Below are 17,271 nucleotides of genomic sequence, written 5' to 3' on the forward strand. Positions count from 1 at the left end.
ATATTTAGAAAAATTTCAAATTCCTTAGCTTATTTAATTATTTTTTTTTTTTGTAATTTTTTCTATTTAAAATTTTAATTGTAATTTTAATTTGCATTTTTTAACTTAATCTAATTAATACAAATTTGTTTTTCTACAAATAATTTAGATTTTAATAAGAATTTTAATAGATTTTTTTTTTAAATTAACAAATCTATTCAGATTTGTAAGAGTTGTGATCGAGAAATTAGGTTTGAAATTAAATATATGCTTTTAAAATATTCTGCGATAAAATATTTCGCGTGCACTGGAGGGGCGGCATTGTTGGCACTTAATTCGGTTCAGGTTACATTCGGTTACTGATGGAGTTGGCATTACCAAACATTAAGTACCGCTCATTAGAGTCCTGAAGTACAATCCGCACAATGGTAACAAAATTGCTGACGCGTATTCGTGGAGGTAATCTGAGATCTATTCGTTCGGCAGGTGCCCTTCTGTGGAAGAGAGATGTTCATACTACAAACTTTTAACTACGATTACATATGAAATATTTCGGGTGTATGGTACACTGGACGGGTCGAAGTCGGACTTGGTGTTTCAAGTTGAAATACATGCAATAGAGATCTACCGGAGAGTGAATTTAAAAATAATATATAAAAACAGCAGTATCTACATGTTTTAAGACAACAGGGCGTCATTGTTGGTGCTTCATTCGGCTCAGGTTACATCCAGCTGCTGGTGGAGTTGGCATCAACAAACATTCAATATTGTTCTTTTGAGTACAGAAGTGCAATCGGCACAATGGTAACGAAATTGCTGACGGGTACACGTGGAAGCAATCTGAAACGTCTTTTTGTTCGGTCCGTCTCCTTCTGTGGAAGAAAGGTGTTGATTTGCCTATATATCTTCTAAGTAATCTACAATCAACAGTCCACCAATGAAATATACGCAAATATGCTCTTTACTTGAAATTGAATGAAAGAAATTTTAAAAAGTGGAATTTTTCACTCTCAAATCATTTGCACTTTAAGTTGTACGCTAAGTATAATTTGTGTAAAAATTAATTATTTAATTTACAATTAAAATTTTATAATTCAAAATTATTTACTAATAAGAACATTATTGATAACAAAAGTATTGAATTTGGAAAGAGAAGATCATTAACAACAAACTTTAATTTTTATTTATTAAAAAAAAAATTCAAAGCTATTATTGTTTTTTGAAATTTTTGAAAAAAATGAAAACAAAAAAAAACAAGAATGAATTTTTATCAAAATCTTGATATTGAATTGGATAGTTCATAATTCATATTACTTTTACACATATTATGTGGCCATTATCAGAGAGAAGAAAAAAGCTTGCCCTTATCTTCGTATTTGATATAAGTAGCTTCTTAATCTTTTTTCATATCAATTTATTTTTTTAAAAAATTGGGAAAAAATTTTTTAAAATTGTTTTTAGTTTAGTTTTTTTTTTAGTAAATGAATATCTCGCAGAAAAAATTACAAAAAATTAAAAATATGTAAAATTTCAAATAAATTTGTATTTGTAAAATTATTCGTGCAATTTTATTCGTGAAGGCTTCGGTAAGAGTGACAGTGTTGTGAATTAATCGCATTTAATAGTAATTAATGTCAAAGTAATCGGCCTTCATACGTCATTTACTTGCGTATATAATGTTTTTACAAATGTGGTAACCCAAATTCTCAACATATATGTGTCCTTAGTCTTTTAATATATTAAAAGGCTACATAATTATGAAGCCATACGGCAACACCGAAAATATCAAAAAACAACAATATTGAATGTTTACAAGAATTTCATTCATAAAATTTTTTTAGAAATTCTGAAAAACAAAAAAAAATACAATTTAAAATAAATTATGTAACAAATATAAAACATCAAAATCAATGGAAACAACAAGACGGCCAAAAAAAAATCCAAAACATATAGCACAGATAGTGTTGCCGCCTTACATTGAAAAGTTGAATTTTTTTTTCTGTTCAAAATTTTAATTTTATTAACGCATTTTTTTTAATTCATTCATCAATCATTATTGTAAAAATTAATGGTTAAAAAACACAAAAAAAATAAGAAGAAAAAAAAAATTCAAAAAGACTTGCGTAATATTTTTTTTTTTAATTTTTTCATTAAAAATTCTTTATGATTTAATTTTTCTGTTTTATGATTTTTTTTTTTGGTTTTGGAATATGGAAGTGCGTGAAATATGTTTTTTTTTTATTTCTAATTTTAGTTCTATAACCGGTAAAGAACATTAACAAAGAACGCCAACAACTTTTCATAATTCTGTGTACATATATACTCGTATATAAAACAATAATAACAAGAATCGGAAAACATTTACAAAGTGTATTGTAAAATTTAAACTTGAAAGAAAAATAAAGAGTTGAAAAAAAGAACAACATAAATTCGCGCATAATATTTATGACAATAAACCGACCGCCGTACATTGTACATATGGCGACAAACAATATACCACCCCAATATAATAATAACAAAAAAATACTAATATTTATGTAAATAAATAAAAATTCGTTTAGAGTAGCATGGGTGCTATTTTCAGAGAGAATGTGACGATCCATTCATATTTTATATTTAAAATAGAAAATTGTACTACAATAATAGTGTTATGTTTAATATTAAATGAAAACTATAACAACAACAACAATAATAACAAACAACAACAGCGACACCAAACAGTTCCATAGTAAAGCTTAGCTTAGTTTTTTTTTTTATTTATTTCATTTGTTGTGGCGTTTTTCTTCTTTTTTTTCATTTTTGGTCGTTGATTCTTTACAACTTTGTCTGTTTTTAATTTTTTGTTTTTTGATTTTGTTACATTAAAATAAAACTATACAGGTGAAAATTTTTTTTCAACAGGTAAATTCAGTTTAGTTATTACTCTTGTCCGTGACGGTTCGTTCTATTTTCTATTACTTTTTTTTTTTTTGTACATGGGGTTTCTTTTATAAAAAATCTTTTGTTCATTGGTTCAGCGTATCGCACATAAGTAAATCATATTAAATAATTTTTAATATTTTTATTAATTAATTAATAATATGGTGAATTATTATTTACCACTGTGTTTCCTTTATTAGTGGATTTATTACATATAGAAAGGAAGAATAATTCAAAGCAATATTTGGTTATTTTAGGTCTTTCTATTTATTTTAAAGGCCTTAAATAACACTATAAATTATTTTTGTTCTTGTTTTTACTTAATTTTAGGTGTATTATAATAACTTAGTGCTATTAATTAAAAAAATACACACAATATACTCACCATATAATAAAATAAAATACTCAACACAAAAGGTTGTGTTTCAATGGGAAGTGCATTCCCTCCCACTATATTGGGGTGAATGAGATAAAAAAAAGGAAAAGATAAATAAAAATTTTTGGTGTAATTTACAAAGTGTTGAGAGTGAAAATTCTTTTTTTTTTTAATAAAAATTAGTTTTATGCTCTTGTGAATTTAGAAAACGAAAAAAAAATTTTTTGTCTAAAGATTTTTATTCGAAATTTTTTGAAAAATATACTACTATAATTATAATTACTGTAAATTAAACAAAAGAGAGGAAAAATTTTCTATAGAGAAATTTAAGTGCTTTAATGAGTGTTTTTTTGCCTAATTTCTGTAAAAGAGATAAAATCTTTAAAAAGAAAATATTCTGAAATTATTAAAGTGATAGAAAACATCAAGAATAAAAAAAAATTATTAAAATTTGTAAAATTATTTAAATAAACTTAAAAAATCAGAAAAACAAAAAAATTGGATAAAAATCAAAATGTATAAAATTGATGATGAATTTCGTCCGCCGGGACGTGTTTTTATGAAAGCGACACATGAAAGTCGTACTAGTCATTCAACTCCACATCATAGTGGTGAAAGAAGAAGTAGTAATAGTGGAGCACTTGTTGAACGTAAATCAAGTTTAAAACGTCCAAGTATTGATCGTGGTTCTGCAATAACAACATCAATTGATGATCGTAATTTAAGATTTCAACATGAAGTACAACATGAAAAAACTGTTGAAGCCTTAATAACTGAATATCCAGTACATGGATCACATATAACAACAACAACAACAAAATCATCTGGTTCTAATTATACACCAAATCAATCATCAATTGAACGTTATCATACAAAATCAAATGATGGTAGACATTCATCATCAACAACACGTGAAATGTATATTGAACGTCGTCATCATGATAATAGTCATTATGGTAGTGGTGGTAGTGGTCTTGGTACTACATCATCATTAACATCAAATACAATACATATTGATTCAAATAATATTAATGATAATCGTGATCATCGTTTAATACCAGGTGCACATACTAATATTATGATACCACATAATGTTAGATCATTGCAAGAGATAACACGTAATAAACGTTTATCAACTGAAATATTAGGTTCTAGTTTAGAATCAACAAAAACATCTGAACGTGATTTAAGTGGTCATCGTCGTACAACAACACATATTGTACGTAAAGTAACAACAATAAGTCGAGCTGAAGAACAAGCTCATGCTGAAAATTTAATGCAAAAATCATCAAGAACGGAAGTTAATTATTCAACAACAAAAGCCATTGAACCGAAACGCCCTAAGGTAATAACAATAATAATAACAATAATAAAGTAACATTACAATCAGAAAGAGAGTTAAAAATGCATTAAACATAACAATCGGATTCATCACCATTTTTGGGTTATTATACACAAATTATCTTTTTTTTTCTCTTTATTGTTATTCTTTTCAGTTATATTTGTACGTCCGTTTGTGCCATACATGAATATTCATAAATAGAGTTCTAATATTTTTTATGACAATATTATTCTTCCCGGTATAACAGATATGAAAATTATAACTATAATATTATTACTATTATTGTAATTTAATATATTTGAAACTTAAAAAATATTGTAAATAGTAAAATTTCATTACACTTCATTGGTCTTTTCAAATCCTCCTTTCAATGGCGGAGTAATTGAAGAGAATATTAATGTTTGTTTGTTTTGCATAACTACACAACCAAAACTTATATAGGGTTTAGGAAATCATTATAAAATGAATATATGAAATTAAATGAACAGTTATTTTAGAACATGGACTTATAGAATAACAAAAGATGGTTTTAACCTAAAATAGAAATCTTATATTCCGTGGTTGTAAAAAAAAATAACATAGAAAGAAAATTTTTTTTTCATTCTGAAGAAGGGTTTATGACCACGTTCATGTTTTGTGTTATTAAAAACAAAATAGATTTAAACCAGATTTTACATTTTATTTTAAGATCCCATTTTGATTTTGAGTAAATGTGTACCTTGTGTACTGCTTAAAGTAAACGAGTGCGTTAATATGTCGTATCATATTGGTTTCGAACCTTTTCAAAACACGCAATATGCAATTCCCAAAGCCATAAATCTGTCGAAGCGGCAAACCCAAAGCTAATATTATAATATTCACCCCACATAGTATGAGTTGCTTGTAATACAATGTCTCTACCGAGAAGTAATGTCTGCACAGCTTACCCGTAAACTGCCCGACTTCATAATTTAATTGAATTGAAGCCGTCAACATAATTTTCTATTTACTTGTATTTTATGTCAGAAATACTCATTAATGTTACGTACACAGCGCCAATAATAATTCATGATTTGAATAACTCTCTTCAGTTAGAATTTGAGTTCGGAAGGCGTAAAATTTTTATGTTCCATAAATATGAAATACCTTAACATATACAAAATGTGGATGTGTTTTGTGGGTTTATTGTTTCTACTCTTTTTTTTTTTGTTTATTGAATTTTCTACAGGTAGTTTGCAAATTTTTTTATATATTTATTTTGCACAAAGAAGAAAAGCAGATTTTTTTTTTCTGTACCTACCATTATTCACTTACCGTGTCCATTTTAGTGATTCATATTAAGTGTATATGGTTACTGTTTAATTATTTTCACTGATATTTTCGCTTAGGTACTCTTCTTTTTAGAGGGTTATTGATATTCTTAACTGATTCTTTTTTATTCTGTATGGGTTCTTCATTTCTATATTAATTATATCTTGTGAATTTAGAATATTTTCGTTGTAAAAAATTCTCTTCCGTGTTTTTCTTTAAATTTTTTCTTGTTCTTCTGCTAATTAATGGCAAAAAAGGTGGTGATTTTTTTCTTTAATTAATTCAAAAAGAAAAAATTGCTATAATAAAAATATTAAAGAAAAAATTGAGTTATAAATTTTCTTAAACATAAGGAATGAATCTACAATCGCTTCAGTGAATTCATTATAGTGAACAAAACAGGGAAATTTTTTTTAAAAACAATTTTTAGTGTTACTTTTGGGAAAATTTTCTTTTTCATGCAAATTAAATAGATTTTTCATTGAAAATATCTTAAACTCTTGCAAAATATTATTTTACCGTTCAATTATATAATTTTGAATTAAAAGTCAGGCAAATTGTTCTGTAAATGAAAACTGAGGGGACGTATACCATTAAGAATTTGATGGGCTATTGTTATCTGAAATTTATTTTGTTTTGTTAAGTTTTATTAACGTTTTATTAATAAATTACGCCGGCTAAGGTTCCTATAGTAACGAATATTATCAAAGATAGTTATTTTGTTTGGTAAACAACAAATAAATTGAAAGGGAATGGTTGGTTGTTCTTTTGTTTGATTAATAAATTTTTAAAATATTTTCGTATAATTAAAATATTCTGTTGGAATAATTAAGTTAAAATATTAAGTAAGAGTATTTTGAAAATTCTAAAGATGTTAATTATTATGTTGAGCGCTCATTTCTAGGAAAATGGTGTTTAAAATTGAATAAAATTATTAATTTAATTTAATTACTCAATATTATAATATTTTGCAACAATAGGATAGTTGTTAATAAATAAGTATATAATTAAGTGTACATATATGCAATCAAATTTAAAAGGGTGAACTTCCATTCCTGAATATATACTGCACTACATCATTGTACATTAGCTTTTGTATTCAAGTTTTTTGAAAAAGTTTTGAAAATCACTTAGCATTTTTGATTGTCAGGATTGACTTTTTCGATAATTAATTTTTACAATACTTCAAACTATAAAATGTCAATTTATTTTTAACTAAACTTTGAATTTAATATTTTAATTTTATACCTTACTGCGAATAGGTGCTCTTCTTGCAGAAGACAATTGCAAAATGACGTTTTGTTTGAAGAGAAAAAATTTTAGGTTCACATGAGTTGTTTAAAATTTTTACAGTTACAATGCCAGTCTACAAAAACTTAAGTCTGGTTTACACTATTCAAAAAAAATGTCAAAATAATGTGAAATATATTAAAATTGTTGACAGACTGAGAAAAGAGATTTCACATTTATATTTTAAAATAAAAAAAAAAATTTCACATTGCAATTTTTATAATTTCACTTTCTTTCCTATATGGCCATTAGAAAAAATTTAATTTTCCGCAAAAGTCCAAAATAATAATTAATTTAATAATATTTTTGTTTTCCTGTAGAAAGTTGATTTTGTTGTGAATATAAATGTGTATGTCATAAAATGTAGGTGTTAATCTTTGTCATTAAAATGTGTTTTTGTTCTCTCTTCAAATATAATTTAATATTCCGGAAATTACAATATTTTTAAACAATAATTTTATAATTGTAATGATTTTTATTGTTATTTCTATTATTAAAATCCAAATTCATTTATGGTCAAATATAAAAGTTTAATTTAGATTTTTCTGAGGTTCTGTTATGTTTGACTTTGTAGATGTGAAATGAATGTATGTATGGCCTATAAATTTAAAAATGCTGAATAATAAATCTTTTTATTATAATTTTTCCTTTCTTTTGGGTTAAGAAATATTGCGAATACAAAAAAAAAATCTAATTCAGAATAGCGTGACACAATCTTTTAAAAATCTTTTAGAAAATTTGTTAAATTTGGAAGTTATAATTATTTTAACTTTCGAAAATATTTTTGTTATTTCGTAAGTTTTCTTGTTCTTTTTTAAGCTTTAATTATAATATCTCTGAATCTTAAGAAAGTAAATTGTAAGAATTTGTAAAATAAAATGAATGAGACAACAAAAATTTAAATTAAATCATATTTTTTAGGTTCTCAGACATGAGAATTTTGGGTACAGAATAATGAAATATTAAACATTTTAATGAACTCTTATTGTACCTTAAAAAAATATTTGCCATTGTATGTACAAAAAGCGCAAATTAATTGATCTTGATCTACATTTTTCTCTTATCTAGCGGTCAAATTTTCTTTAAAGTGTTCTTTTAATTATTAGATAAAGAATAATGCACGCTTTCTTTTCAATTCTTTGTAATTTTTTTTTTGTAACAAAACCCTAAAAATTTAACAAAAATAATTTAAATTTATGCAAGAAATTTTTTGGAATAATTTTTAGTTGGCATTTGGGTTTAAATTAAGGTTGTTTTACAGTAATTACCCTTAATTTTATTATAAAGTATTACCTTTTATAATTTCAGTAGCTTTATTAAATTGTCGCTTAGTTGTTAAATGTTGTTAATTGTTGCTTATTTAAATTGCAGCCGGTGTAATCCTTTGCTTAAAACCTCAACTATAATGCGCCATCTTGTGAATTTTTTAATTAATTCGATTGTGGATTGATAGAGCTGCTCTCTCACATCAAATATATGTATATAGATAAAATAATTTTTATAGTTCTTCTGATTTTCGATTTCTTCATTAATTAATCAGATTTTATGAGTTTTTCCATTATGATAATATTAATAATAATACATTATGATACCATAATATTATTATTTTAATTAGAATATTTACATAATTAGCCTATTTCTATATCTATATCTAGTATATACGAATTTGAAAACTTATGTAGGCAAATATTTTGGTTTTTCAATATACATACATACTTACATTGCTCACCATGTTTAAATATGCTAAATTATCCGACTTTGATATTTGTTATTTTTTTCTATTGCGATAAATATGTTTGTTATTATTATTAGAACATATGAAATGAAAATGAAATGAAAACGATCTTGAATGCTATCCAAATTGGGAATTTTTATGCTCGATTCCCACACAAATGTCCCATGAATGGAAAATGAAAAAGCAAATATTTTTTTTTTTTGAAGTCTCAAGAAAAGTTTAAATTTTTGTTCAATGTATTGGTTGATTTATTTTTATGTGTGTGTGTGTGTGTTTAAATACGAAAATCTGGTGAATAACAAATATAATGTGTCAAATATACGAGAATTTGTCAAAAATATGAATATTTTATTGTGACAATTTACTTTAAAATAATGTCAATATTGTGCAATGCTGCCATTGCCTAAAGCAGTAGACAAAAAAATTCATTCATCATACATGGTACATTTTATGAGAGCTGCTACTCACAACTATGATAGAACCCAAAAAGCTGGATCCAATTTTCTTTCTAAACGTTTATAACAGGCACCAATAAATTCATCTTCACTATTGAAATGAAAGGATCAATCAAAAAACACACTTTTATTCGCTCTTTTACAACACTAAAATAATTGCAACATTGTTGCAAAAAGCATATGCCATATAAAAATAAAGAAAAATCAATAGATACTCAATAGAAATAGAAATAACATTGCGGTTGTTCTTATGTTATTATTATTTTTAAAAAATTGAAATTAAATAAATTTATTTTTCATTTCATTCCAAAAAGTAGCATAATCAAGTCGTGCTGCTGCTGCTGCTTTGTTTTGTTAATTTTTATACATAAATAACGCCTATTCTTCTTTATAATAATTCGGCAGCGCAATATTTTGTATGTACATTATTATGAACTTGACCTACCCTTTTATAGATGTATGTATATTGAATAAAATAAATTTATTTTATTTATATGTATTTGTGTTTACTTACACACAAACGTAATTATTGTATGTACAAATATTTTTTTCTTTATCAATTAAATATCTATTTATTTTTTATATTAAAAATAATAATAGCTTGTGAATTTCCGATAGTTAAGGCAAAATGTACAAAATGTACATAGTGTGATAAATAATTTGTCGAATATTAAAATTAGGTTTGATGACTAATTTCAAATTTAATGTACCAATTTGAAATTGGTCATATATTTTATTACTATAGGTAAATGGAATGGAATTGTTAATTGAACCATAGATAAGAACTTCGAAAATGGTCCATTTATCTTTGAAACATAGAATTTTTTTTAATAATTCTATATATATAAAAGAATCTATTCTAAATGCTATTCAAATATGCAAGTCTAGTCGTAATTAAAATTTCCAAATTTTTCTAATACATTTTTGTTTTGCACGACGATTTCACTAAAGATGTTGCACGTATCTAGTTCCAACTTTCTGAACATATTCGCATATCTTGTATCATGTTGGTGTACTATGTTTCATAATGTCATTACCGTGTTTGAGCGAAAAGCCCATGAGTTATTTGATGTTCTTTAAAGTGAACTTTATCTTATATGTGTTATATATGTATACATATATACTTTCAGTCGCAGTTCTTATGTCAAGTTGGTAAAATTTTTTTATAGCTTCATTCTGCAGCGTTTCTATATTTCTAACATTCTGCTTCGAACTTAATTTCCAGAATAAAAACCCATACGTTCTATTTTCGTAAAATAAACTAAATTATACGGGTAGGAAAATGGATGCCTTTCAAAATACTTCGACCACTCGGCGTCATCTTTTCATTATTTCGTCATTATGTCGACGTTCAAGTTAATGTCAATTATTACAGCCCAGGATATTTGTGGTATATGACAATCTATAATAAAAATTAAAATTTTATCGAACATACTTTGTATTTCTCTAAAAAGATTTTTATTTTCTAATTTGGAAATTAAATTATTTTTATATTTTACTTATAAAAATTTTCTTATTTATGTATTGATTGAATGCATATATGCACAAATATGATCATATTTATGTATGTATGGATGTATGTGAGACTTGTGTCTATAAGATTTCCTTCGTGAGATCTACTTATACTCCTACAACAATCATTCTATTATGACCTTAACCTAAATAATAATTTTTCAATTTATTTTCAATTTATTGTATTTAATTTTTTTTTATATAAAATTATTTCAAATATAATATTGTTTTTTGAAATTTAATATCCAAAATGAAGTTAATAAATATGGGAGAAAATCTATTATTAATTTTTTTTGCTCTATAAATTTTTTAAGTATAAGATTTTAATAATTGTTGTGTGACACGAATTAAATGCTAGTGTTACTCGATTTTTGGTTTCTCATGTAAATTTTCTTAATTCTTTTTGTTTTTTTTTTTGTATTTTATCATATTATAACCCACCTGGGACCTTATTTGTGCTGTCTCACCTATATTATATTTTTGATTTAAATAGTGTATGTAGTAATTATTAATTTATGCTATTATTAAGACAAGATTTTCTTTAAATTTAAATATTGCCATAATATTCTTAAAATGAATGGAATTAATTATTAATGCTATTATTATTGAAAGCTGAACTTGAAAGTATTATTTAAATATTATGTTATATTAATTTGAAATTGCAGAGGTAGATAGATGACGACTATGGTGAAAGTTGAACTACAACGAGAAAAAATCATGAATTTAAAATTTTGGAATTGAAGATTTTTAAGGTGGTGATCTAGATTGCCATTTACATGTATAATAATAAACTTGAATAATATTTTACAAATAGATTTTAAAATAAATCATTTGCTAATTAATATATAAATCATTGTGATTATTGTAATTAATATTTAACGTAAATTGAAAATATATAGAGTAGAATGTGGGCACAATACGATATTTTCAATTCCGGAAATTTAAATTTATTTCTCTTTATTTTGATGTTTCAGTGTACAAATACACTCTCTACTTTTAAATTGTAATAATGAAATAATTTATTAATTTTCGATTATTTTTTTGGTTGTTCTTATTATAATTCTTTCTAATATCCCAAGAGATTTAAATAATTATTTATAAATAAATCGAATAGGCATTATTAGTATTTAGTTAGAGACACTTGCACAATATTTTTCCTATGTCAATATTAATTTTACAGCCTAATTTAATTCATCGTCTCGCTTTTTATTCACTTTGAAAACTGTTTTTATCGTTTTTTATCAATTATGCTATTTTTCCATTAATCTTACTCATTTTTTCGATTAGATTCTCGCACTCTTTTCTAAAATGTCAACTGATCCTCGCACCTTCAGAAACAAAGTGAACAGGATTACACCCCTAATTAGACTTTTCATAAATGCCGTATATCGCGGTTCATAGTGCAAACTTGTCTATATTTATGTTCATAAACAAATGTTGCTAATCTAGTTTGCTCATCAACATTGTTAATCAACATTGTAGCAGTTAAATAATGTGAGCTGTTTTAATTAATCACGATAAGTTTTTTTGCATTTTGCATGTTATTACTTTGCATTATTGCGTTTATGAAGTACTCTATATATAATAACAACCAATATCCGAAAATTATTTTTTATTGGATTTTATGACTAAATATAAATTGAGAAAATTCTTTGTAGTTAAAATAGTATCTGCAATGAATCTAATTAGAAACAAATATAATAATTATGATATCATTAAGATTTAATAAATTTATGGTAATATCCTTAAGCTTTTTTTTTCTTTTCTGATGACATAATTTTTCCAATTCAAATGAAGTGAAAGAAACACAACGAAAACCGAAAAAAAACGTGAGAATGCAAAAATATAAGCGCAGATAATCTAAGATTTAAGAAGCTCTTCAAGTATATTTTTTATTATTAAAAATATTATTGAATTTTGCAAATTATTACTCAATTTCTGCAAATAAGCAAGTACTCAGTTGGTTACCAAAAATTTCATTAAACAATTTAGTCATGAATATTGAAAAATTAAAATTTTTTAAATTATTATTTTACTCGATTCTTACATGAATACTTTTTATGCATACCCTCAATCAGATAGCATGATTTAATGATATTTTGTGAGTTTGTAAGAAATTATCCGATTAAACACCTTTTTGAAATATTTATTCGGATTAAATAATGGTGATTTCAAGGTGCAAAAATTGTTTTTTTTTTTTCTACCCAATTGCCTTTTAACAAATTTATTTATTACTTTGAATGCAAATTTTTCACCACGTTACTCTTGACAAATTTATTTTAAATTTTATTATTTTGGAAGAATACAAAAAGGAATTGTAAGTGGAATTTTATGGAAGCGTGTAATTTTTTTTACCAAATACTTATCCAAAGTATTTAAAAATTAATCTTCATTGTTCTATACAAAAATGGTAATGTTGAGTGACAAAATTCGTTTAAATTAACTTTGGACACTCTTAATATTTTAACGTACATACATAGAGTTACCGAAAGAGCAAAAAAAATTAAATTAAAATATAAATAAACTTCCTAACCATTTTTGGTCGCCTCGCCAATTCAATTATTATTGTGTGTACATAGAAGAGTATTACAGTAAGAGAGCAAATAATTGTAAATACATACATGAATATATACATATAAGTATAAAACATAAATTGAGAAGTAAAGTGTTTTCGATTCTCTTCTATTTGACGTTTATTTTTTTCATAAATTAACAATTAAAGGAACATACGACAGAATGCATACACAATATTATATACATTGCATGAGTATATGAGGGAAATAAAATTTAAAACAAAAAAAAACACACAAAATATGGTCATTCAAAAAAAAAAAAGTGCTAATGCAAACTACTACGGCAACTTAAAAAATTTTAATTTTAAGGTGCATTTACATTTGTTTTAAAATTTGGAGAGAATTGAAACTAAATCAAAATCTAATAAATTATTAATTTGCTAAGAGTGTGGCAAGAATATTGCAATAAATTCTAAGAATTATGCATATATTTTATTTATACATAATACATATGTACGATACTAGATGTGTAAGGTACTTAGGGTATACTTTGTTAATGCTATGCGAGCATATTCGTTTTAAAAGCTATTGGTTTATGCTTTTAAAAAACTGAATAGTTTATTTGCTTATGTTAGAATCAAATTCATTCAAACGTGAATTTAATATAAACCCGAGTTCTTTTTTTGGCACATAAAAGCAAATACAATAAATCCTTTCGCATAATAAAGCCGAAAATCAAAATTTTCGTATTGTTTGGTTTTGAAAATGCACCTTAATCAATTACGATTAAAAAACAAAAATGAGAAATTCAAACGGCACTAAAAAAATTTACAAACCCATTTATGGAATAACCTTTAGAACTTGTTAGCGCTATTTAAAAAACAACACTGACTTCTTTGTTTGTTTTAAGTATTAAAAACCAAAATATTTACAATGGCAGTACCTTCTATTTACAATTAATATTAGTTTTATTTGTTTTCCCTTTTAATGGACATAAATTTTGTACTAATAAGAGATCCTCATCAGAAAAACAATACCTGTATTTGAATAAATAAAAACTTGATTGAAAAATTGATGAACGCTTTAAAAATAAATGTTGATTAAAATAAGGTTTAATTTGTCGTAAGTTTGAGATTTATGTGAGGTCAATTCAATAATTTAATTTGTTTAATAAAATTATTATTACAATTATTGTAATTAAAAAAATACAATATTGGTGCACAATGTATTTAATGAAACCTTTTATTTTTTATCTACTTTTCTAGATCTCCGATATAGTTGTTGGTAAAGAAGACAACGTATCAGCACGTGAAGCTCTATTAAGATGGGCACGTCGTTCAACAGCACGTTATCCAGGTGTTCGTGTAAATGATTTTACAACCTCATGGCGTGATGGTTTAGCATTCTCAGCTCTAATACATCGTAATCGACCAGATTTGCTTGACTGGCGAAAAGCAAGATCTGCTCGACCACGAGAGCGCTTAGAAACAGCATTCCATGTTGTCGAAAAAGAATATAATGTCACACGTCTGCTTGATCCTGAAGGTAAAAAAATATTTTTATTAAAGCTAATTCGGCATTATTAAGTAGTCTTTTCTTTTTATTAAAATTATTATATTATATTTATGTACTACTGAAATTAAATAAAAAATTAATTTATTTTTATATTATTTTAGATGTTGACACTAATGAACCGGATGAAAAATCAATGATCACATATTTATCATCATTGTATGATGTGTTCCCAGAACCACCATCAATACATCCATTATTCGACCAGGATTCACAACGTCGTGTACACGAATATAAAGAATTAGCGCATAATTTTATATCATGGTGCCGTGAAAAAACTGCCTATTTACAGGAACGATCGTTCCCATCAACATTAATTGAAATGAAACGCTTATTAAATGATTTGAATCGTTTTCGTAATGATGAAATACCACCAAAGAAACGTGAAAAAACGAAATTAATACAATGTTATAAAGAATTAGAACGTTATTTTGAATCAATTGGTGAAGTTGAAATTGATCCACAATTAGGGCCAGATGCATTAGAAAAAGCATGGTATCGTTTACAAACAGCTCTCTCTGATCGTGATTTAATATTACAACAAGAAGTTGAAAGATTAGAACGTTTACAACGTTTAGCTGATAAAGTACAACGTGAAATAAAACATTGTGATATTAAAATCACTGAATTAGAAACAACAATTATTGAAGAAAGCCGTCGTATTGAACGCTTACATCCAATTGAAGCTAAAAATATTGTTGAAAGTTTAGAAACTGATATTAGGCATTTAGAGGAACCAATAAAAGATATGAAACAAGATTGTATTATATTAAAAGAAGGACGTTATCCACATGCTAACGATTTACAAAAGAAAGTAACGAAACTCCATCAAAGATGGGCACAATTACATACAACATTCCATACTTCATTAGTACAGAAATTATCTGGCCTTAGTTATCCCGTCCATGAAACAACATTGGCGCGTCAAACGCGTGTTGTTGTCGAAGCTAGACAAATTGATACAAATCCATATTTTAGAGATTTACAAGAATACACTGAATGGTGTCAAAATAAATTGGTAATAAGATTTTTTAAATTGTCACACATAATTTAATTTTAAATATATTTTTAACATAAATTATTTTTAGAAACAATTATTGGCTGCTGATTATGGTTCTGATTTGCCATCAGTTAAAGCGGAATTAGAACATCATCAACAAGAGCATAAAACTATAGATCAATTCCATTCAAAAATTGCACATGCCGAAAGACAAGAGTCCAATTTTAGTGGTGATGAATTACATTTATATCAACAACGATTAAATGCTTTACAAAAATTATACGCTGAACTATTAAGTACCTCAACGAAACGTTTATCCGATTTGGATGCGCTTCAACATTTCTTAGCCCAAGCATCAGCTGAATTACAATGGTTGAATGAACGTGAACAAACTGAAATTACACGTGACTGGGCTGATAAAAATCTTGATTTGTCATCGATTCATCGTTATTATGAGGTAATTATGTCATTATTTTAAAATGACTTACAAATTAATTCTGTCAATTTAGAGTTTAATTTATAATAATTTACGTCCGCAAATATTATCTTATCCATAAATAAAATTTAAAGTAATTTAAGTCTAGCTTAAATTTGTAAAGATATATTTATATAAATAATTAAAATATAATTATGCTAATGGTACTCATAGTTCAAAAATTTAATTGGAAGTAATTGAATTCACTTTTAAATTTTTTGTTTAATACTTAAGATTTTTTTTTTTGTGAAATTTTCTTTTCTTAATTTTTCACATTTAGTAAAATTAAAATTATTAATTATTTATTTTTCAAGCGAACATATGGAAATGGTGATGAAGTGAGTAATTAATTGATTAGCAATAAAATTAAAACTGTGAATATCGCAAAATTAAAACAAGAAAAAAGAAACTAAATTGTGAATGTGTGCGAGTGTTAGACGCTCTTAATGATTTTGTATTTATTTTAAAGCAACATTTTTATATAATTTACTGTATTTTAGTTTTGTGTTAAGAATAGCTTTTAGAAAAATGGTTGGAATCGATTGCAATATAATAAATTTTCAATTAACTCTGAATCTTTTTGCAATCCTTTACATTAAAACTTTTTAGTGTGACGTATTTGTCAAAGGATCGCTATAAAAAATGTTTAATCTTCAATATTATTTTTCTTATACAATATTAAGTTTGCTTCATTGTGGTCGATTACCGAAGCTGGTGAAACTCTAAAAAGCTTCAAACATTTATAATTTAATGTTTAATCCTCGCTTAATACTTTTTATTTCGCTTACTTTTAAAATTTTGTAAATTCCAGTA

General features: G+C 25.5%; 1 protein-coding gene across 43 annotated transcripts in view; it reads left to right on the forward strand.

Moving 5' to 3' along the window:
• Positions 1-17,271, forward strand: part of LOC129619307 (dystonin) — a 168,915-nt gene that overhangs the window by 68,695 nt on the left and 82,949 nt on the right. For 24 of the 43 annotated variants that reach the window (XM_055534529.1, XM_055534497.1, XM_055534535.1 and 21 more), the window contains 3 exons: positions 14,677-14,956; positions 15,088-16,001; positions 16,072-16,440. In XM_055534529.1, coding sequence (XP_055390504.1) covers positions 14,677-14,956; positions 15,088-16,001; positions 16,072-16,440 — 1,563 coding nt within the window. Of the gene's footprint in view, positions 1-14,676; positions 14,957-15,087; positions 16,002-16,071; positions 16,441-16,772; positions 16,797-17,271 lie in introns of all 43 variants that reach the window. The other 19 variants (XM_055534502.1, XM_055534496.1, XM_055534508.1 and 16 more) reach the window with 1 other exon arrangement.

Source organism: Condylostylus longicornis, unplaced genomic scaffold (genome assembly GCF_029603195.1).
Source record: "Condylostylus longicornis isolate FDR11 unplaced genomic scaffold, ASM2960319v2 ptg000011l, whole genome shotgun sequence".
Lineage (NCBI taxonomy): Eukaryota > Metazoa > Arthropoda > Insecta > Diptera > Dolichopodidae > Condylostylus > Condylostylus longicornis.